General features: G+C 39.4%; 1 protein-coding gene and 1 pseudogene across 9 annotated transcripts in view; one reads left to right on the top strand and one right to left on the bottom strand.

Moving 5' to 3' along the window:
* PIGU (phosphatidylinositol glycan anchor biosynthesis class U) overlaps positions 1–24833 on the bottom strand; it is a 127033-nt gene that overhangs the window by 97056 nt on the left and 5144 nt on the right. For all 9 annotated transcript variants that reach the window (XM_060030949.1, XM_060030955.1, XM_060030952.1 and 6 more), the window contains exons 2-4: positions 24410–24474; positions 8999–9058; positions 7499–7561 (exon numbers count right to left, since the gene is read on the bottom strand). In XM_060030949.1, the coding sequence (XP_059886932.1) occupies positions 7499–7561; positions 8999–9058; positions 24410–24474 (188 nt within the window). The remainder of the gene's footprint in view (positions 1–7498; positions 7562–8998; positions 9059–24409; positions 24475–24833) is intronic.
* On the top strand, positions 16786–17283 carry LOC132438526 (ATP synthase subunit d, mitochondrial-like; annotated as a pseudogene).

Raw genomic sequence — 24833 nt, 5'->3', positions numbered from 1 at the left:
CTGCCCTCCTGCTCCCAGTTCTTTGCATTTAACCTAGAACAACCAACCTCTTCTTCTCTTTCCCTAGTTAACTCCCACATAAGCTTTAGATCTTAGTTAAATTGTCACTTCCTCAGGAAGGCACACTCACTGCCCTGACTGTAAAAATCTCATAACACTGTTCACAGTTAGAACTTTTTTATTTATTTATGTGACTATCTTTCTCCTTCACTATACTATAAGTTCCATGAGGGCAGAGACCATGTTTATTTGCGAATACCTGGCACAGTGAGCAAACAATAAATATCTGTTGAATGGCTAAATGAATGATTGAATGGCAAAGCAGCTTTTAGTCATTTTTAAGAGTTATCATCAGCGGCCTAAGGATTCCAAAGTTCCATCAAAGCGAAATATTTTCACGCAAAGTGGAACGATCCCCTGAATGTCACAGTGTCCTGGGTTTTCTTCTGAGCGCTCCTGTTTCAAGTTTTTGACTTTCACAGAGGAAGTGGGAAATGACCATGATGAAGAGAAGGAGGAGGAAGGCTGGGTGTGGCTGGGCAGCCGGAGAGTTTACAGGGAGTGAGATGGGGGTGGAAAGCTCTTGCCTTCCCCTGTGCGTGTCCCAACAAGCTCATGGGTGTGTTCCAGATTGAAAGAAAGTTAGGCAACCCTATAAGCAAACATGGGTCACACTACAGATAGAAAAAGCCTCTGAACCCCAAATGGGTAGCCCTGCTGATTTAATGATCTTAGATAGTATAAAATCAATGCCACAACCTATTATAAAACAGAGTAATTCAGAGAAGCCAAAGTAGTGTGTGATTAAAGATTTAAGGATGAAAACACAGATGGCAACAGAATACTGCATTACACCATTTACATAAAGTTAAAAGCATGCAAAATAACACTATATGTTACTTAGGTATATTTACAAATGCACAAAAAATTAAGGCCATGTGTGGGAACGATAAACACTAAATTCAGAACAGTGGTAACTAGAGAGAAGGAGTAAGGAGACGAAAGTATCAGAGAGAGGCAACTCTATGTAAAGTATTTTATTTTTTAAGCTGAAATAGGTTCACAGTATGTATTATTCTTTATATATTTTTGCATGTCTTAGATATTTTGGATATTTAAATTTTTAAACTAAAAAAAAATTTTTAAGAGCCATCTTTCAGTTCAAAAGAAAATCCCAGGATAATCATAGAAATACAGGTAACCACAGATTTCTTGCAGAGGTTTAGGTAGAGGCTTAATCAAAAAACCTGAACAGGGCTTCCCTAGTGGCGCAGTAGTTGAGAGTCCGCCTGCCGATGCAGGGGACACGGGTTCGTGCCCCGGTCCGGGAAGATCCCACATGCCGCAGAGCAGCTGGGCCCATGAGCCATGGCCGCTGAGCCTGCGCGTCCGGAGCCTGTGCTCCGCAATGGGAGAGGTCACAACAGTGAGAGGCCCGCGTACCGCAAAAAAAAAAAACCTGAACAAACTTCAAAAACCTCCCTTTGATCATCTCTGGGAGTCCAAGTTAAATGGTGGGAATTATCATCAGTAAGATTTATGCTGCCATTCACAGCTGGGGTTATTTAATTAAAAGGGAAAAATATAAACTAAGGTGTTTTTATCAGAGAGAAGGGGGCTGGCTTAGCAAACAAAGCAGTCAATGAGGACAGCTGCAGCAGTGGTGGAAGGATGGAGGCCCCACTAGCTAAGGGTTCTAGAGTTCTACTGCAAAAAGAAGGCCACCTGGAGGGTGTGAGAGCCACAAAGAAAGCTGTTAAAAGGAAACAGGGAGTTCACCCAGTAGCAGCCAGAGAGACAGATGGGAATACAGGCCCATTCCCCAGGCTGGAAGCCAGCCAGCAGGACTACAGTAAGAGATGCAGGCAGTTAAACAGGGATGTGTAGGCCCTGGGCAAAGGTGACACTGTGCCAACAAGGAAAGAAAACTTCCTTGTAACCCCAATCTTCCAAAATACTTTAAAACAGAAAGATTTTATGAAAGGAGAGTCTCCACGAGAGAAGGGCAGTCAGGTCAGCAGTCCCCAGATTCGATGCTACCTTTCTTTTTGTCTCCCCCAATCTCACCAGCACAGGTACCATTATGCCTGGCCTTAGAACTCAATATTGACTCAGATCCCCTAAGCACAGACAAAATCCCTTTAAAACATCCCCATGCATCCAGTTAGAGACAGGAAAGTGGCTAAAAATCTAAGGAAAATTAAACACACACACACCAAGAAAATATTAGAAGTATAAAAATAAATGAGGGGCGTCCCTGGTGGTGCAGTGGTTAAGAATCCGCCTGCCAGTGCTGGGGACACGGGTTCGAGCCCTGGTCTGGGAAGATTCCACATGCCCACAGAGCAATTAAGCCCGTGCGCCACAACTACTGAGCCTGCACTCTAGAGCCCGCGAGCCACAACCACTGAAGCCTGCACGGCACAACTACTGAAGCCCGCGAGCCTAGAGCCCATGCTCCGCAACAAGGGGATCCACCACAATGAAAAGCCCGCGCATCGCAACGAAGAGTAGCCCCCGCTCGCCGCAACTAGAGAAAGCCCATCCACAGCAATGAAGACCCAACACAGCCAAAAATAAATAAATAAATAAATAAGGTTAAAGAGTACAATTTAAAATCCAAAGATAGGTATATTTCTAGGTATATTCAGAAGCCTCAACAACAATGAGATTTAAAGCAGGAGAGGTTAAAAGTGACCTAAAAAGTAATTACCTGAATGTGTTACCTTTGTAATCATTAATCAGCTTTTCCATATGTATGTTATATTTTAGCAGAAATTTTTGAATTAAAAAAAATTTCCAGGGTGGAGTTTTCCTTCCCTTTTACCCACTACCCCATGCAGCCATTTCCCTGTCCCTTGAAAGGTTGATTTTTGCAAGGACATAATTCCCCTACTCCAAATAAAGAGATTCTTCTAATCACTGAAGCTGTGTCTACACCCCTTTGCATCCCCAAAACCTATAGCGGGGATGAATATTCCACCCCCACTGTATCTCCAACTGTTAGCCTCAGCACATTCCAAATTCAGGAACCTATCCTCCAAATTCACAACCCTCTAAGCATAGTAGGGGATACAGGTTTTTATCACTCCCTATCAAACCACCTGTAGCTTTCTAACATGAATTCTGAGTTCCAAATAAGCGCAGTCTCAGCAAAGGACAGACTAGACCAACATTGCTTCTGTCAAGTGAGGCAGATGTAAAATGTCATGAGAATCAACTGGTCACAATCAATCAGCATTCATATTCCACATGCTCAAGTTGGAGATTGGGGTGGGGCTGGAGTCTTCCATCTCTGCACCATAGTTTACCAGGATGCATTTGGGTGCAGACACAGCTTCATTACCAGGGATAAAAAATCTCAAATTCTAGCAAGACTAAAATACTTCCAGACTATATGATATGGGCCCATTCTGACAAACTGGGAAAGATTTGGGGGAAGATGTGCTAATATTGTATCCAAGTCAACAGTAGTATGTTAGTATCATCAAAGTCTGCCATTTAGAATGAGTTAATTTTTGACACAGGGTAAATGAAACTCTTATTCTAACCAAGAAACGTAATGTTCTAGTAGGCTGAATTCTGAGGATGGAGAAGCAAAACTATTCCAAATTTTTATTTGGTGATAAAGTTTTATCTTGGTGATAACAGATAGCATACCCTGCCTTGGTGTGCTCAAAACCAGGGTATTGACAATAGCTCATTCAGTTTTCTCTCTCCCTCTTTAAATCACACAAAGAAAAAAAAAGAGATCTCTATATGTTTCCATATAAAGTCAGAAATAACTAAGAAATGAATTAAAATTACTGACGCACTAAATTAAAAGTATCTCTTCTATTGACACTGAAGCTGACTTCGTTAAGAAACTCACTGAAACCTAGTTTCATTATTTCCCCATAAGCTTCTCCTCCCCTTAAAAATTGTTTTAATTGGAGTATATGACAGCTGATCAGTAAAAAAAAAAAAAAAAAAAAGGAATGCATATGATGGTAGCATCTCTAATCAACTTTCATTAAAACACATTTCAGAAAAAAAACCCCAACACATTTCAGTTTTATATTTTCTTTGAAAAGATCTGATTGTGTTCTTAGATGAAAGCCACCAAACCTCCCTTAGATATTCACATATATCCCATATATACATGCTATTTTTTTCTCCAGTGTTTTATATTTAAAACTTTCAAACTACAGAAAAGTTGAAAGAATAATTCAATAAAACACGTAGATCCACCAACTGTTAACATTTTGCCACATTTTCTTTATCTCTACACACACACACACACACAGACAAAAGCACACACGGGAACCATTTTTCTTCCAGAACCATTTGAAAGTAAGTTGTAAACATCATGACCCTTCACCCCCTAAATTTTTTTTAATAGATTTTCTTTTATAAAACTTTTATTTGTTCTGGACTTAAATCCAGAATATATAAAGAAAACTTAAAACTCACTAATAAAAAGATAATAAGCCAATAAAAATGGGAAACAAGTTGATCAGACTCTTTACAAAAGAAAACATATAAATGGCAAATAAACAAATGAAAATATGCTCAACATCATTAGTCACTAGGGAAGAGCAAATTAAAACCACAAGGAGATACCACCAGTGACATGCCCACTAGGATGCTGAAAGTAAAAGTACCAAGCACACTATGATAGGCAGACTAGTGGCCTCCAAAGATGTCCATTCTAATCACTGAAACATGTGAATCAATCCATCTTGTTGTAACAGTCCCCAAATAAGTCTTCATTATTGTTCTTTTACTCAGTAAATGCTTGTCCTTCCTTCCACTTATTTCCTTCTTAGACACATTTTTTGATCATTCTTTTAATGAAGGTCTGAGAATGGCAAATTCTCTACATTATTTTTTCTATCTTAAAATCAGAAAGATGATTTTAATCTTATTTCTCAATAAAATAATAACATACATTTGTAAAGCAAACAATTTTAAGAATATTTCTCTAAAGGCTTTCTGGAATTCCTAAAGGAAATTTATCTATTTTAGAAAGAAAATTCCAAGGAATTATGGAAAACAACATAAAATTATCAAGTAGCCCCCTCCCCCTACAACACACAGTAATCATTCTGGTACAAAGCACTTTTTTTTTTTTTTTATACAGCAGGTTCTTATTAGTCATCAATTTTATACACATCAGTGAATACATGTCAATCCCAATCGCCCAATTCTCATAGATGAGATAAAGAGGGTGTTTTTAAATTAATTAATTAATTAATTTTTGGCTGCCTTGGGTCTTTGTTGCTGCACGCGGGGCTTTCTCTAGTTGCGGCGAGCGGGAGCTACTCTTTGTTGCGGTGCGCAGGCTTCTCATTGCGGTGGCTCCTCCTGCTGTGGAGCACGGGTTCAAGGCACAGTAGTTGTGGCTCGCGGGCTCTAGAGCACAGGCTCAGTAATTGTGGCACACGGGCTTAGTTGCTACGTGGCATGTGGGATCTTCTCGGAACAGGTATCAAACCCATGGACCCTGCATCGGCAGGTGGATTCTTAACCACTGCGCCACCAGGGAAGTCCCACCCCTAAATATTTGAGCAGGTAACTTCAAAGAACAAAGACTGGAGTTTACATACACGAACTACCTTGGGAGAAGAAAATAACCACTACTATTTTATTTCTGAATTCCTCTGCTTATAAATCTCATGCCCAGTTATTTCATCTCTGGCCCTCTAGGGAATCCTCTTAAAGCATTTTACATCAGCCCTAAAATTTTCCTTTCTTTTCTTTTCCAGCTTTCTTGACATATAATTGACATATAACATTGTATATGTTTAAGGTACACATGATGATTGGACATATTAGATACATATATTGCAAAATATTACAATAAGGTTAGTTAAAACACCTATCACCTCACATAACTATGTGTGTGTGTGTGTGTTTGTGTGTGTGTGGTGAGAGTATTTGAGGTCTACTCTCTTAGCAACTTTCAAGTATACAATACGATATTGTTAACTAGAGTTACTATGCTGCACAGTAGATCCCTGGAACTTAATCATCTTACAACTGGAAGTTAGTACCTTTGACCAACATCTCCCCGTTTACCCCACCCCCCAGCCCCTGGCAACCATCAAGCTACTCTCTATTCCTATGAGTTTGACTTTTTTAGATTCCACATATAAGTGAGATCATACGGTATTTGTCTTTCTCTGTCTGACTTATTTTACTTAGCAAAATGTCCTCAAGGTTCACCCATGTTGTCACAAATGCTCCATTAGCTTAAGATGTATACTCCCTGGTCTTAGTGATGTTAAGTCTCTAATATGCAGTTCTTAATCCCTTAAGGGGGGTAATCAAGGACTCCTTGAGCACTGATAGCAACTATGGACTTTCTTCTTGGAAAAAATGATATAAGCACATACACACACAATTTTTCATACCATTTCAAGGGCTTTATAGACCCGTTAAGCCTATAAATGGACCCCAAATTAAGAACCCTCAGTCCAGATATTTTAAAAACCTCTTTGAGTTCTAAAATTCTAGAATTTACCCACTTTATGTTACTGATGACCAGAGCACAGAAAGGCAGACTGCTAATTCTGGTTCTATTACTTGGTAACACAAGTGAAAATGAACCACAAACAGACAACATCAATGGAATGCAGCCTTCACTCACCCCAGTCTAAATCCTCTCAGTGGCTCCCAGCCAGTCAATGAGGACTGCAGACAATTTTTAAAATAACTACATAGATAGTACACATGGTTAATCTGTTAACTCTCTCAGAATCCAGGAAAATGAGAATGGTCCCACTACACAATTCTCCTTGGCTATTACATATGGTTTTCAATAGGTATTTAATACATGCCAAATTTTCCAATTAAGATTGCTCTCTGCAGGGAAATAGAAACTACATTGGGAATCCAGTTTTACCTTGGATGGGCATAAGACAGTGAGTTAAAAGCTCTATTCATTTTCTTTTGGAAAGAAAAACTGGTGAAAAGAATGGAAGACTTTTTTTTTTTTTTTTTTTGCGGTACGCGGGCCTCTCACTGTTGTGGCCTCTCCCGTTGCGGAGCGCAGGCTCCGGACACGCAGGCTCAGCGGCCATGGCTCATGGGCCCAGCGGCTCCGCGGCATGTGGAATCTTCCTGGACTGGGGCACGAACCCACGTCATCTGCATCGGCAGGCGGACCCTCAACCACTGCGCCACCAGGGAAGCCCAGAATGGAAGATTTTTAAGGGTCTTCATTAATATAACAGTAGTTCAACTCCATTTACTCCAAAAAGTCTGAACCTGGATAGGTGAGTGGATATTAAGCCACGAAGATTAAGCTGACCTTTCTATATATATTAGTAAAGCTGTCTTATTGGTTTGGGTTTGGTCATTCCAGGGATGGCTGAACAAGCCAGAAGCTTCACTCCCACTTCTTAGGATTTTAAGACAGCTGATCTTTAAGTACTTGACCTTTGATTTTTTGTGATAACAGAGATCATGAGGCTACCGAATTTCACTGGTTTTGTCCCACCCACTGACTACTCACCACAACTTTATTGAAGTCCTGGATTGCAAAATACAGGGCAATGGCAGTGAGTGCATCAGTTATCTGTCAAGAGAAAGAGAAATAAAAGGAAATGACTCTAATTAGTACAGGAGTAATGGAATGCTGCCAGAGCATGGAGTTTTGGGATGGTGATGGACTATCCAGTACTGAATTCTTACATTCAGGTAGAACTTCAACCCGCACTTTGACTACAAAGATAAAGCCTCTTCAGGGAGGTGTGACCAGAAAACTCTGAGGACTAGGACCCACTGAGGCTTACATCAGTTTGGTGTCCCACATCTGCTCTGTAATCGCAAGTTACTTAAGTTTTCTATAAAATGAGAATAATACCCACTGCTTTGCAGGCCTGATGCAAGTCAAGTACTTAGCGCACAGTAAGCCCTCAACAAGCCACAGCCATTATAATTATTAATGAAGACCTCAGTGGACCTCCTACTTGACCCAGATTTTCAACTCTAGATTAGACAAGTGTTTCAAATTTCTACACTCAAAACATAGCCCTGTTTTCTCAATTTTGAAGGTTCTTGCCCTTAAAGTCTCGTCTGGCCCATGTCCTCTGCACAGAATGTCTTGGCAGAATGTTTAGGAAATTCCGGATGCCCTCTATACTGGCACCACAATTAAAGCCAATCATAGAACCCTGAATGAAGCTAGAAATTCAAGAATACATAGTCCAGAAATCAAATTTTAAAACTATAAGGAACTGGAACTGGTCAGATGCCAGAGACGACTACTCACACATCCATAAAACTATCACAGTTCCATGAATTCACATTTAAGATAGCTTTTTGCTTTTATGTTCTGAGAAACTCCTCAGCTCCTAATATAGATTTTTTTCCCCTTAAAAACAAGAAGATAAAAGACTCTAAAATTAGGGCTTCCCTGGTGGCGCATTGGTTAAGAATCCGCCTGCCAATGCAGGGGACTCGGGTTCGATCCCTGGTCCGGGAAGATCCCACATGCTGCGAAGCAACTACGCCCGTGCACCACAACTACTGAGCCTGTGCTCTACAGCCCGCGAGCTGCAATTACTGAGCCCGCATGCTGCAACTACTGAAGCCCATGCACCCGAGCCCATGCTCCGCAACAAGAGAAGCCACCGCAGTGAGAAGCCTGCACACCGCAACGAAGAGTAGCCCCCTCTCGCTGCAACCAGAGAAAAGCCCATGTGCAGCAATGAAGACCCAACAAAGCCAAAAATAAAATAAATAAATTTATTTTAAAAGACTCTAAAATTGGGCTTCCCTGGTGGCGCAGTGGTAGAGAGTCCGCCTGCCGATGCAGGGGACACGGGTTCGTGCCCCAGTCCGGGAAGATCCCTCATCCCGCGGAGCGGCTGGGCCCGTGAGCCACGGCCGCTGAGCCTGCCCTCCGCAATGGGAGAGGCCACAACAGTGAGAGGCCCGCGTACCACAAAAAAAAAAAAGACTCTAAAATTAAAAATACATACATACTGATTTTATGTGGAAGGTTACTTACCATAAATACCAATTCAGCATAGTCAATCAGGAAATGAAAGAGGTATATTATTAATGGAGTCTGCAGGAGAAAAACAAATACATTAAGTTAAAAGTTAATGTTATCAGCTTCCAGAGTACAGGGTGGGGAGGAAGCTATTCTGTCAACAAAAATCTCTTTCTTTCCTAGAATACTGTTCCATGCTAGTTTGCCAGCGTACATATGAGGGAGAATTATTTAGCATCACTTGAATCATTTTGTGCCACTGGGACTATCTGCTGAATTGAGTAAAGAGAATAAACAAAATCTAATGTGTTAAATACCTGGTGAAGAGCTGTTTACACAGTAAAGGTATGAGGTGAATTTTAGTTTTAAGACATATATAATAGGCACGGGAAACTCCATAATGGACCAGGATTGTTGAACTCATAAAATAAAATGCAAAATGTTTTCCCTTCTTCTATTCTCTGAGATGTTTTATATGATTAGTGTTACTTCCTCCTCAAACAGTTGGGAAATTAACTCACCATGAAGCCATCTCAACCTCAGTTTTCTTTGAGAGAAGATTTTAAATTACAGATTCAATTTCTTTCACAGATAAAACACTATCCGGATTTGCTATATTTTTCTTAGCCATTTGCTATTTTTTTCTTTTCTTTTCTTATTTTTTTTCTTGGTTTTCTAGGAATATGTTCATTTCACAAAAATTTACAATTTTTTTTGGCATAAAATTGTTCATAATATTTTATTTGTGTCTACAGGAACTATAGTGATTTTTCTTTCCCAATATTGGTAATGTGCATCTTCTTTTTTTTTAATCTTGACAAATTTTGCCAGAGATTTCTTAATTTTATTAGTCTTTCGAAGTACCAACTTTGGGCTTTAATGATTATTATACTTCTTTAATTTCTAAACTTTACAATACACAATTCTTCAAACTTTTCTGGGGATAATTACTTTTTCTGATGATACCTAGATCACTGATTTTTAGACTTTTAAAAAAAATTTCTTTGTTTATTTATTTATTTTGGCTGTGTTAGGTCTTCGTTGCTGTGTGCAGGCTTTCTCCAGTTGTGGCGAGCAGGGGCTACTCTTCGTTGAGCGGTGGTTTCTCTTGTTGCAGAGCACGGGCTCTAGGTTGTGTGGGCTTCAATAGTTGCAGAACGCGGGCTCAGTAATTGCAGCTTGCGGGCTCTAGAGCACAGGCTCAGTAGTTGTGGCTCGTAGGCTCTAGAGTGCAGGCTCAGTAGTTGTGGTGCACGGGCTTAGTTGCTCCGCAGCATGTGGGATCTTCCCAGGCCAGGGATCGAACCCGTGTCCCCTGCATTGGCAGGCGGATTCTTAACCAATGTGCCACCAGGGAAGTCCTAGTCTTCTTTCCTAAAACAGTTGACCCTCGAACAATGTGGGAGTGCTAACCCCCACACAGTTAAAAAATCTGAGTACAGGGCTTCCCTGGTGGTGCAGTGGTTGAGAGTCTGCCTGCCGATGCAGAGGACACGGGTTCGTGCCTTGGTCCGGGAAGATCCCACATGCCGCGGAGCGGCTGGGCCCGTGAGCCATGGCCGCTGAGCCTGCGCATCTGGAGCCTGTGCTCCGCAACGGGAAAGGCCACAACAGTGAGAGCCCCACGTACCGCAAAAAAAAAAAAAAAATCTGAGTACAACTTTACAGTTGGTCCTCCATATCCATGGTTCTGCATCCTCAAATTCAACCAACCTCAGATTGTACAGTACTGCAGTACGTCCTTATTGGAAAAAATCTGCGTATAAGTGGACCTACCTGTGCAGTTCAAACCTGTGTTGTTCAAGGGCCAACTGTATATTCATTCAAAGCAATACATTTTCCTCTGAGTATGGCTTTAGCTGCATCATACAAATTTTGATATGTTGTTTTATCAACATCATTCAGTTCAAAATACTCTAATTTCTCCTGAGATTTCTTCTTTAATTGAGACTATAGTGTAATTTCAAATTATTTTTATTTTCTTTTTATATTTTTGTAATGTATTTATTATTATGGTCACAGAAAATACTCTGTATTATTTCAATCATTTAAAATGTGTTGTGGGGACTTCCCTGGCAGTCCAGTGGTTAAGGCTCTGAGCTTCCACTGCAAGGAGCATGGGTTCAATCCTTGGTTGGGGAACTAAGGTCCCACATGTCACGCGGCACTGCCAAAATAAAAAATGTGTTGTGACTTGCTTTGTGGTCCATAATATGGTCAATTTTGATAAGCACTCCAAAAACACTTGAAAAGAATGTGCATACTAACATTAAATGGTGTAATATTCTATGTATGACATCTAGGTTGTTTGTTAAGGATTTATTCAACTCTGCTATGTCCTTGTTGATATTTTTGGTCTGTTTGTTATATCAGTGACTGAGATAGTTAAAAATCTCCCTCTTTGACTGTGGATTTGTCTATTTCTCCTTTTAGTCATGTCACTTTTGCTTTATATATTTTGAAGCTATGTAGTAAGATGAATTTATGTGTAGAATTACTGTATCTTCTGGGTGTTGATCTTTTTATCATTATAAAATAATCCTCTTTACCTCTAGCAATGTTTCTTGCCTTAAAGTGTTCTTTATCTAATATTAGTATAGCTACATCAGCTGTTTTGGGGTAATGTTTGCATGATATGTCTTCTCCTATATTTTTACTTTCTACTTTTTCATGTGTCCTAATATATTTCAAATGTGTTTCTTAAAAGCAGTATATAATTATTTTTTAACCCAATCTGATAATCATTATCTTTTAGCTGGATTTTAGTCTATTTACATGTAATATAATTACTGATATATGTGTGTTTAAGTTTACTGTCTTACTATTTCATTTTCCATCTGTCCCATTTTCTCTATGCTGTTTTCTCTCCTTTCTTGCTTGCTTCACTATTTTTTATTATTCCATTTTCCCCTCTATTAGCTTGTTGGTTATACATTTAGCTACTATTCTTTGAGTGGTTAACTTATAGATTATGACATAAGTCTTTGAGTTTAATTAAAGTATAATATAAATGATTACTTTTACCACTTCCTAAACAATAAAGAGACCTCTGAACACTTTAAACTCCATATAGCTTCTCTCAGCCTTTCCTGTTATTGTTGTTATAGCTTTAATTCTCCATATATTTTAAACCCAAAATACATTATTATTATTGTTTTATCAGTCAATACTTATTTAGATTTACCCATATATTTACCTTTTCCATTGTTATTTATTCTTTCCCACATTCCATGAAACTGTCAAGGATCATAATCCTTCTGCCTTTTTGTATTTTTTTAAATGTGAGTTTGCTGGCAATAAATGCTATCAATTTTTATCTGCTTGGAAACCTGTTTAATTTGCTTTTATTTCTAGAGATATTTTACTTAGTATAGAATTCTATGTCAGTAGATATTTTCTTTCAGTACTGTAAAGATACCTTTTTATTGTCTTCTGGATTCCTTCTTTTTTTTTTTTTTTGTTTGTTTGTTTGTTTGCTGTACACGGGCCTCTCACTGTTGTGGCCTCTCCCGTTGCGGAGCACAGGCTCCAGACACGCAGGCTCAGCGGCCATGGCTCACGGGCCCAGGCGCTCCGCGACATGTGGGATCTTCCCAGACCAGGGCACGAACCCGCGTCCCCTGCATCAGCAGGTGGACTTTCAACCACTGCGCCACCAGGGAAGCCCTGGATTCCTTCATTTTTGTTGAAGGGTTAGTTTCCATCTTGTTTCTCTTTAAAGATAATTGTCCCTCTCTGGCTGCTTTTAACCTATTTTGGTTTTGAGCAGTTTTATTATGATGTGTGTTTTCTTTGAATTTATCCTGCTTGGGTTTACAGAGTTTTTTGAATTGAAATATTTCATAAGTTTAAAAAAATTTCAGCCACTAATCTCTTCAAATATTGTTTCTTCCTCATTCCGTCCCTTCTCCCATTCTGAAACTCTATTTGTATGTATGTTAAACCTTTTTACTTTTTACTGTATCTCATAGATTGCTTTTTTTTTTTCCCTCTATTTTCTATCCTTTTCTCTCCAAGCTTCAGTATGGTTATTTTCTATCTTCCAGATCACTTATCTTCTCTTCAGCTTTGTGTAATCTGCTGTTAACCTTGCCTTTTGCATTCTTAATTTGTTATTATGTTTTCTAGTTCTAGAATTCCCCTTTGATCATTTTTACATATTCCAGTTCCCTGGTGTAATTCACTATCTTGTCACTTATTTTTTGAACATATCAATCACAGGTCACAGTCATTTTAAAGTCCAAGTTTGACAACTCCAATATCTGGATCACTTGTGAGTTTGTTTTTAGTGCCTATTTTTTTCTATCTTTTATTATGCTTGGTAACTTTTAATTGAATGACAGACACTGTGCAAAAGAAATTGTAGAGGTTCTGGATTTTCTTCCAGTAAGGGTTTCTTTAAGCTCCTGGCAAGTATTGATAATTAGAATTGTATCACCTTAATCTAATTAGGGGTTAAGCTAATTAGAAGCTGGCTTCAGTCTTTGTAAGACTAGTCTATACATGGTCTACGCTCATTCTTTGAGTGTAGTCCTTTAGAGGACCCAACTAGAAGCCAAGTCCTTTGCCAGAGCCCTACCACCTTGGTTAGAAGTGCACTTGAATTTGTATTTCCCCAGCACCATTAGATTGCCAAGAGCTCTGCTTAGATCTGTAGCTTCTTACCATCCAATTTCTGTTCTCTTTCTCTGCCCCCTCAGCCTGTGCCACTTACAAATTGGTAAATACATCAAGGAGAAAGCAGCTCAGACTGTCGATCTCACTTTTTGCAATTTCCACTCTGGGATCTCAGCCCTTCAAGTCCTGGTTATCTTGCTACTTTCCAATGCCATCAAACAGATGTTTTTTGTGTTCCTCCTGCTTTTCTAGTTGTTCTAGGCAGGCTGGTTGGTCTGCTATTACAAGCCAGTTCACAAATCCACCACACCAGAAGGAAAGTACATGACTTGGTTTTAGTGAGCCCATGCTGGTGACTCAGAAGCACCTCTTCCCAACTCCCAACCACATGTAAAAATGTGTCTTATGATGCCGTAAAGGTTATTGACAGGTTTTTTCGTGAGATCATGCTAGTGTGGTAGAAAGAACAAGGCTTTGGGGTCAGACTCAGGTTTAAAACCAGGTTCCACTTATGTACCTCTGGGCAAGTTGTCTTCCCCTCTGAGCCTTAGTTTCCTCAGCTATAAAATAAGTAGAGTGACCTATTTCACAGGGTTCTTGGGAGAATTAAGTGGTAATATTCACAAAATACTTAGCATAGTGCCTAGCATACAGTAAAACTCAATATGTTAGCTACCTGAGATCAACTTTTTACCTCTTTTTGAAAATAGGGAAATCAGCTTTGCCTTTCAAAGTTCTAAAAGAATTAAACTTTTACAACTATCTACTAATGGATTCTTTTTTGCATTTATCTTTGTTTGTAAGAGGTAGCAACTTGATATTTATATTACCAATAGCCTGCTTTCAAAGTGTCTTGATGCTTCAGATAGTTTAGAATGGCACTAAATAGGTCTCAGAAATAACAGAACAAACTGTTCTCAAAAAGTCTATCAGCAATTGGGCTCACTTCCGTAATGAACTAACATGTACACAGTAGTTAGTTTAATTGCATATCATACTATTATAGAGAAGCATGCACTGAATATAATTTGTCTTTATGCTACATCTCCATTTAGGTGACTACTCCCAGTCAGGGTAGGGTATATATGGATAAACTCACAATTTTACTATCAGTACTTGACTAAACACAGAAAACAGAAACGTCTGTTGAAGGCAGTCATAAAATCTAACCTGTGGTTGCTAAATCACTTTTTTCTCTCCTGTGCAGATTTTTCTTCTCCACTTTCACATATTCTTACCTTTCCTTAAGAAATAGATAATAAAATCTGCTAAAGATTAAGAAAGAAACAATACAAAGCAGCAATGAACTTTCTCTCCAAAAGTATGCTTTTCATTTGGCTTGATATAATTTTATTTCTTTATAGTGTTTTATTACTTAGAAAAACTATATTAAAATATAGGTAGCTCTTGATTTATGAATGCTCAGCTTACAGCAAATTAACCCATATTCAGGAATGAGGAGCAAGGCACTCTGAGTTTGAAGTCATCCTCACTACGCTCAGGGGAAGCAACTGTTCTTGCCCCTTAATTCAGAGTTTTACAGGTTAACAGCCCTAACGGGGTTACCTTAGACAGGTATAGAGAGTTAACATGCTTCTAGTAGCTAGAAATTCCTACCTCTGGCCTTTATCCCCCTTTACACACGTATGCACGCATGCACACACGTGATGAGGAGTAAGAATATATTTTAGGCTCCCTCACTGTATCCAAGAAAACATTTTCCCAGAGAAAAAACATTTTAAATGATGGTTAAGTGGCTAGATATAGCTCTTCCATTTATTCATTTGACATATTCTTTCTGAAAGGATTATTTCACATTTTCCCCTCTCCTCAACCTCCAACTTCTCTCTCCAGTTCTCACTTGTAGCCGACAATCTCATTTCTTATATCACTGAGAAAAGAGAAGCAATTAAATGAGAACCACCTTATTTTCCCACTACCCAGTTGACCAACTTCCTCTATCTATATCTATATTCTCTACTGTTCTCTTATTAACAACGGATGAACTTCCTTTCTTCCTATCTAAAACCAAACCCTCCTTGGGCTTCCCTGTGGCGCAGTGGTTAAGAATCCACCTGCCAATGCAGGGAACACAGGTTCGAGCCCTGGTCCGGGAAGATTGCACATGCCGCGAGCAACTAAGCCTATGTGCCACAACTACTGAGTCTGTGCTCTAGAACCCACAAGCCACAACTATTGAAGCCTGTGCACCTAGAGCCTGTGCTCCACAACCAAGAGTAGCCCCCACTCGCCACAACTATAGAAAGCCCACACGCAGCAACGAAGACCCAACGCAGCCAAAAATAAAATAAATTTATAATAAATAAACAAATAAATAAATAAAACCAAATCCTCCACCTGTGAACTGGTGATCCTATTCCTTCTGGCCTCCTCAAAGACATTGCTCATTCAATCCTCTTTCTTACATCATCAACTTCTTTATCCACAGAATTATTCCCATCAGCATTCAAATATGCAGATCCTCATATTTTAAAAATCTTCACTAGCCATCTCCGCCCAGCTACCATACCATTTCTCTGCCCTCCTTTAGAGTAAAACTCCACAAAAAGGTTGTCTATACTCTGTCTTTCCACATCTTTCCCTCAGTGTACTTCGATCAGTCTCTTGTCCCTATACTCCAATGAAATTACTGTTGCCAAAGTCTCCAAAGTCTCAATTTTGGCAAATTAATCATCAATCTTCAATCTAAATTTTCTCAACCTTGAAATAGCATTTGACATAGTTTTTACTCCCTCCTTAAGCAATTACATGGTCATCTAGCACCCATGAACATTCCCTTGATTTTCCTCCTTTTCAGCTATATTTGCTGGTTCCTCTTCCCCATCCCAACCTTGACGTATCAGAGTGCTCTAGGTCCTGGTATTATTTATGTTAATTCACTCCCTAGGTATCTTAGTTATCTATTTCTGTGTAACAAACTGTCCAAAAACTGAATAGCTTAAAACAACACACATTTATTATCTCACACAGTGCCTGAGAGTCAGGAATCCAGGAGTGGCTTAACTGGATAGTTCTGGCACAGAGTCTCTCATGAGATTGCAGCCAAGCTGTTGACTAAGGTTGCAATCTAAAAGAGCTTAAATATCTGCTTCCAAGCTTATTCATTTGACTGTTGGCAGCAATATTCAGTTCATCACAAAGGCTTCCTTAAGGTTGGTCATGACATGGCTTCCCCCAGAGCAAGTGATCCAAGAGGGAGAAAGTCTACAATGGAAGCTGCTAACTGGGTAGCTTTTGGGGAGATCATACCCCAAGACCAAAGGCCACTGCTAATTCCCTGAAATCCTGGAATCAGACCCTCATCTCCAGGTTGGCTACTCTACCTGAGAATCTACCTGCTATGACTGGGCTGACTACAAGGCCAATGTGGTGAAGGCTGGCTTGGCAGATGACTTTGAAAAGAAGTTTAATGCCCTGAAGATTCTCGTGCCAGAGCATAAATATACTGTCCAGGTGGCTGCTGAAGAAAAAGACGCAAATGCTGTGCTGAGCTTTTGTCTCTCTCAAAGGCCAGGATTAAGAAATATGAGAAAGCTGGTGAAATACACAATTCCATTTGATCAGTAACCATTAAGGCCTTGAATGAAGTCTTCCTAGACACCAAATTAGACAAGAAGTATCCCAACTGGCTTCACCAGCCAACTGAGAATTTATCAATTTGAGTATGGGAGAAAGTGGTGGCCCTCATATTACAAACTCTGGACATTAAAAACAGTTATATTAGGGCTTCCCTGGTGGCGCAGTGGTTGAGAGTCCGCCTGCCGATGCAGGGGACACGGCTTCGTGTCCCAGCCCGGGAGGATCCCACATGCCACGGAGAGGCTGGGCCCGTGAGCCATGGCCACTGAGCCTACGCGTCCAGAGCCTGTGCTCCGCAACGGGAGAGGCCGCAACAGTGAGAGGCCCGTGTATCGCCAAAAAGAAAAAAAAACAGTTATATTAAAAGATAGAAAAGGGGGAGGGGTGAAGGAGGAGAGAAATAGGTGAGGGAGATTAAGAGGCACAAACTTTCAGTTGAAAATTAAAATGAGGGAATTCCCTGGTGGTGCAGTGGTTAAGAATCCGCCTGCTAATGCAGGGGACATGGATTCGATCCCTGGTCCAGGAAGATCCCAAATACCGCAGAGCAACTAAGTCCGAGTGCCACAACTACTAAGCCTGAACTCTAGAGCCCGCGAGCCACAACTACTGAGCCCACATGCCTCAACTACTGAAGCCCGTGCTATGCAACAAGAGAAGCCACCACAATAAGAAGCCCGCTCACTGCAACGAAGAGTGGCCCCCACTCGATGCAACTAGAGAAAGCCCATGTGCAGCAACGAAGACTCAATGCAACCAAAAAAATTAATAAATTTGAAAAAAAATCCATGATTCTATTAAAAAAAGAAGGAAATTAAATGAGTCACAGGTATGAAATGTACAGCGTGGGGAATATAATCAGTAATTACATAATATCTTTGTATGGTGACAAATGACAACTAGACTTATCATGGTGATCATTTAAAAATGTATAGGGACTTCCCTGGTGGTCCAGTGGTGAAGAATCCGCCTTCCATCCACTAAGATCAGGAACAAAACAAGGTGGCCCACTCTCACCACTATTATTCAACATTGTTTTGGAAGTTTTAGCCACAGCAATCAGAGAAGAAAAAGAAATAAAAGGAATCCAAATTGGAGAAGAAGTAAAGCTGTCACTGTTTGCAGATGGCATGATACTATACATAGAGAATCCTAAAGATGCTACCAGAAAACGACTAGAGCTAATCAATGAATTTGGTAAAGTAGCAGAATACAAAACTAATGCACAGAAATCTCTTGCATTCCTTTACACTAATGATGAAAAATCTGGAAGTGAAATTAAGGAAACACTCTCTTTTACCATTGCAACAAAAAGAATAAAATACCTAGGAATAAACCTACCTAAGGAGACAAAAGACCTGTATGCAGAAAACTATAAGACACTGAGGAAAGAAATCAAAGATGATACCAATAGATGGAGAGATATACCATGTTCTCGGATTGGAAGAATCAACATTGTGAAAATGACTCTACTCCCCAAAGCAATCTACAGAGTCAATGCAATCCCTATCAAACTATCACTGGCATTTTTCACAGAACTAGAACAAAACATTTCACAATTTGTATGGAAACACAAAAGACCCCGAAAAGGCAAAGCAATCTTGAGAAAGAAAAAAGGAGCTGGAGGAATCAGCCTCCCTGACTTCAGACTATACTACAAAGCTACAGTAATCAAGACAGTATGGTACTGGCACAAAAACAGAAATATAGATCAATGGAACAGGATAGAAAGCCCAGAGATAAACCCATGCACATATGGTTAACTAATCTATGACAAAGGAGGCAAGGATATACAATGGAGAAAAGACAGTCTCTTCAATAAGTGATGCTGGGAAAACTGGACAGCTACATGTGAAAGAATGAAATTAGAACACTCCCTAACACCATACACAAAAATAAACTCAAAATGGATTAAAGATCTAAATGTAAGGCCAGACACTATCAAACTCTTAGAGGAAAACATAGGCAGAACACTCTATGACATATACCACAGCAAGATCCTTTTTGACCCACCTCACAGAGAAATGGAAATAAAAACAAAAATAAACAAATGGGACCTAATGAAAATTAAAAGCTTTTGCACAGCAAAGGAAACCATAAACAAGACAAAAAGACAACCCTCAGAATGGGAAAAAATATTTGCAAATGAAGCAACTAACAAAGGATTAATCTCCAAAATTTACAAGCAGCTCATGCAGCTCAATATCAAAAAAACAAACAACCCAATCCAAAATTGGGCAGAAGACCTAAACAGACATTTCTCCAAAGAAGATATACAGATTGCCAACAAACACATGAAAGAATGCTCAATATCATTAATCATTAGAGAAATGCAAATCAAAACTACAATGAGATATCATCTCACACCTGTCAGAGTGGCCATAATCAAAAAAATCTACAAACAATAGATGCTGGAGACGATGTGGAGAAAAGGGAACCCTCTTGCACTGTCGGTGGGAATGTAAATTGATACAGCCACTATGGAGAACAGTATGCAGGTTCCTTAAAAAACTAAAAATAGAACTACCATATAACCCAGGAACCCCACTACTGGTCATATACCCTGAAAAAACCATAATTCAAAAAGAGTCACTTTGGGGCTTCCCTGGTGGCACAGTGGTTGAGAGTCCGCCTGCCAATGCAGGGGACACGGGCTCGTGCCCCGGTCCGGGAGGATCCCACATGCCACGTAGCAGCTGGGCCCGTGAGCCATGGCCGCTGAGCCTGGGCGTCCGGAGCCTGTGCTCTGCAACGTGAGAGGCCACAGCGGTGACAGGCCCGCGTACCGCAAAAAAAAAAAAAAGACTCACGTACCACAATGTTCATTGCAGCTCTATTTACAATAGCCAGGACATGGAAGCAAACAAGTGTCCATCAACAGATGAATGGATAAAGAAGATGTGCCACATATATACAATGGAATATTACTCAGACATAAAAAGAAACGAAATTGAGTTATTTGTAGTGAGGTGGATGGACCTAGAGTCTGTCATACAGAGTGAATTAAGTCAGAAAGAGAAAAACAAATATCGTATGCTAACACATATATATGGAATCTAAAAAAAAACAAAAGTCATGAAGAACCTAGGGGCAGGATGGGAATAAAGACACAGACCTACTACAGAATGGACTTGAGGACATGGGGAGGGGGAAGGGTAAGCTGGGACAAAGTGAGAGAGTGGCATGGACATACATACACTACCAAACATAAAATAGATAGCTAGTTGGAAGCAGCCACATAGCACAGGGAGATCAGCTTGGTGCTCTGTGACCACCTAGAGGGTTGGGATAGGGAGGGTGGGAGGGAAGGAGACGCAAGAGGGAAGAGATATGGGGATATATGTATATGTATAGCTGATTCACCTTGTTATAAAGCAGAAATTAACACACCACTGTAAAGCAATTATACTCCAGTAAAGATGTTAAAAAAAAAAAAAAGAAGAAAGAAAGAATCTGCCTTCCAATGCAGGGGACGTGGGTTCCATCCCTGGTCAGGGAACTAAGATCCCACATGCCGCAGGGCAACTAAGCCCTCACACCACAACTATTGAGCTCACACACCTCAACAAGAGAGCCCACGTGCGGCAAACTACAGAGCCCATACGCCCTGGAGCCCACGTACCACAACCAGATAGAGAAAACCCGCAGGCCACAACTAGAAAGAAGCCCTCATGCCACAATGAAGAGCCTGTGCCACAACAAAAGATCCCACACGCCTCAATGAAGACCCCATGTGCTGCAACTAAGACACGATGCAGCCAAAAAAATAAATAAATAATAAAATAAATATTTTTAAAAATAAAATGAAAATGTATAGAAATATCGAGCCACTGTGTTATATATCAGGAACTAACATAGTATTGTAGGTCAATTATACTTCAGAAACAAAGAAACAAACTTATAGAAAAAGAGATCAGATTTGTGGTTACCAGAGGGGCAGGGGAAACTGGATGAAGATGGTCAAAAGGTACAAATTTCCAGTTATAAGATAAATAAGTACTAAGGATGTAATGTACAACAAATGATAAATATAATTAACACTGCTGTATGTTATATATGAAAGTTGTTAAGAGAGTAACTCCTAAGAGTTTGCATCACAAGGAAAAAAATTTTTTTCTATTTCATTGATGTTATTATCTCTATGAGACAATGGATGTTCACTAAACTTACTGTGGTCAGCATTTCATGATGTATAGAAGTCAAATCATTCTGCTGTACACCTTAAACTTACACAGCACTGTATGTCAATTATATCTCAATAAAAGTGGGAAAAAAGGATAGATACATAGATAGATAGAAAGAAAATCCAAACTCCTAACCATTTCTATAAAAAGTCCTATATAATCAGACCCCTAATTTCTTACAGCTTATCTCTATTACTCTCCTCTTTGCTCATTCTGCCTTAGCAACACCGGCCATCTTTCTGCAACTCACAAATGCCAAGCTCATTTCCAAATTAGGGTTATCATATGGCTTGCTTGATTCATTTAGATCTCTAATTCAAATTTCACTTCCTCAGAGTGCCTTCCCTACGAACACTATCTAAAATAGCCATACACATGACCATCACTCTTCATCAATTTACTCAACTTTATTTTTCTACATACACTTACCATTTAAGTGAAATCATATTTTTCAAAATTTAGCTTTATGGAGGTATAGTTGGTATAAAATAAACTGCACATTTTCAAAGTATACAACTTGATATGTTCTGACCTATGAACACACCCATGAAATCATCACCACAATCAAGATAGTGAACATATCCACCATTCCCAAATGTTTACCAATTTTACTGTTCATCCCAAAGAACCAACTTTGTTTCCATGACTTTCAATATTTTCTGCTTTCTGTTTCATTTGTTTCCTCTCAGATCTTTATTATTCCTTTTATTCTGCTTACTTTGAGTTTAAGTTATCTTCTTTTTCTAGCTTCTTAAGGTAGAAACTGATGTCAGTGATTTGAGACCTTTCTTCTTTTTCAATACAGGCATTTAACACCATAAATTTCCCCCAAGTATGCTTTAGCCAACATCCCACATATTTTAATAGGCTGTGTTTTCATTTCATTCAGTTCAAAATACTTTCTAATTTCCCTTCTGATTTCTTCTTTGATCATGAGTTATTGAGGAATATGTTACTTAGTTTCCAAATATTTGGGGATTTTCCAGGTATGTTTCTGGTATTAATTTTTCATCTAAGTCCACTGAGGTTAGAGAATATACTGTGTATGATGTCAATCCTTTTAAATGTATTGAGCCTTGCTTTATGGCTCAGAATATGTCTATCTTGTAAATGTATACTTGAAAAGATTATGTGTTTTGCTGTTATTGGATGCAATGTTCTGTAAATGTCAATGAGGCCAAGTTGGTTGGTGTGTTGTTCAAGTCTTCTATATCTTTGTTGACTTTCTGTCTGCTTGTTCTATCAGTCATTGACAGAGGGATACTGAAATCTCAGACTATTTGGGGATTTGTCTATTTCTCCTTGCAGTTCTATCAGTCTTCATGTATTTTGAAACTCTGTTATTAGGTGCATAAACATTAGGATTGTTATGTCTTCTTGATGAATTGACCCCCTAATCATGATGAAGTGAACTTCTTTATCCCTGGCAACATTCTTTGCTCTGAAATCTGTTTCTTTTTTACTAACTTATTGTCTGTTTCTCTTAGAAAGACAAGTATGATAACTCCAAGGACTGTATCTTGTTTTATATCCCTAGCACCTAGCAGGGTAGCTGGCATTTGGTGTGTACTTAACAAATCTTTGTTAAAGGAAATAGAGAAGGGAAGGAGGGGTTGGAATACATATGCAGATACAGACCTAAGCACTAGGAATAAGTGATGAAAGGGTGCCAGAACACGCTCTGAGGAGCATACATCACAGTGGGTAAAACAAGTAGAGGCAATTTCAAGAGTATGATACGAGCCATGAAAAGGATAAGCACAAGATGCTTTGGAAGATACAGGAGAAACACCTAACTTAGTCTAAGGTGATGAGGGATGGCTTTCTGGGGGAGGCAAAACCAAAGCTAATATCTGAATAGTAGAGTCAACCACAAAAAGAAGGAAGAATGGCCCTCCATAAGAAGATAACAACATAAGGAAAGATATAGGTAAGGGAATATGATGCTGGAGCATAATAAAAGCATGTCAGAACTCTCTCAGAGGGTTCCTAGTCTGTCTAGAAAACATACTGCCCAAGGCCCACAGCACATACCACTGGCTAGTGGGCTATGCTTGCATATGCCCACACACATCCATTCCCAATAATTGAATTGTGTGCTCATTAAGAGTCTCTTAAATTGTTCCTAACCTGCTTCTGCTAGTAGTTCTTGTTATTATGGTTCAATTAGATAGTAATACAAATATAATGAAATATGAATGCAAAAGAGTTGTTATCTCCATGAGAATCAAGTTGAACGTTTTAAAAAGACTAGATAGAAGAACCAAAAAAAATTGTTCTCATAGTAGGTATGAGGGAGACAACTGTAAAAATTAGGGGTAAAAATGCCAAATTAGAAGACTTCTATTCTAAATGATAAAGCCAATAAAAGTGGGGAAAGGAAAGTGGAAAGACATGTGGTTGGGGTGATGAGCGGGGCCCACAGGGCTTTGTGTGCATCCTAAGGTGTTTGGATTTTATCCTGAGATCAGTGTTAAGCAGGACAGTGACAAAATCAGATTCACATTTCAGAAAGATGGCTCTGACTACAGAATAAGAAGTAAAGGAGTAAGACTGAACGCAGAAAGACTTGTCAGGAAGCTGTTGAGAGATGACGGTGACCTAAGAGTGATTTTACTATTCTTAAGAACTAACTTTATGGGTTAAATGGCTTTTGTGGGCTTTCTAAGAAACCAACATTGCTGGCAGTTTTCATGGGAAAGTATGTTCCAAAGAACCAATTACATGCCAAGTAGCATATAACCTATTCATGAACTGGGAACTGTTTACAATTTGTTTGCCAATAAAAATGATAACTTCTCCAGAAGTCTCATCTGCTTCCCCAAATTACAATCTTAATCTGGATCATTTCCACTGCAATTGCGAAACCTCCTTCTTAAGCAGAGGGCATCTAAAAAAGGGCTGTTTCTAAATATGATTTTCAAAAATAGATCCCTTTAAATGTTTGTACAAAACAGAGTTAGGCTTTGGCATTTGTGACTGTAAACTACTCTTAGTACCCAAAAAAGAAAACAAGAACACTTACTTCATGAAATACTGCTCCAGAATACGGAGACACTCCCAAGTCCAACAGTGAGAGGCCTTCAACCACTGAAAAGTAAGACATCCAAGTTCACTCTTACTTTAGAGACATATGCAGATTGGCCATAATCCAAAGTGTTAGATACTCCCAGGAACAAGAAGGGCTTCACAGTTTGTCTAACCCCCTTTACCTCATTCCCAGCGAGTGAATTTAAATCTTGATTTCAGATGATGGTCAACTTTTTTTTATACAGAGCATCTCTTTTCATTGTGGGGCAGCACTCATTATGAGAAAATTTTATATTAAACTATAAACTTCCTTCGATCTCCATGTAACTTCCACCCACTCTAAAAAGTGTTTTGTTTGGGAACTCCTTGGCAGTCCAATAGTTAGGACTGGCGCTTTCACTGCCAGGGTCCCAGGTTCA

The sequence above is a fragment of the Delphinus delphis genome, chromosome 15 (genome assembly GCF_949987515.2).
Source record: "Delphinus delphis chromosome 15, mDelDel1.2, whole genome shotgun sequence".
Classification (NCBI taxonomy): Eukaryota; Metazoa; Chordata; class Mammalia; order Artiodactyla; family Delphinidae; genus Delphinus; species Delphinus delphis.
Note: the sequence above shows the minus strand (reverse complement) of the source record. Positions and strands in the feature narration are given on the sequence as shown.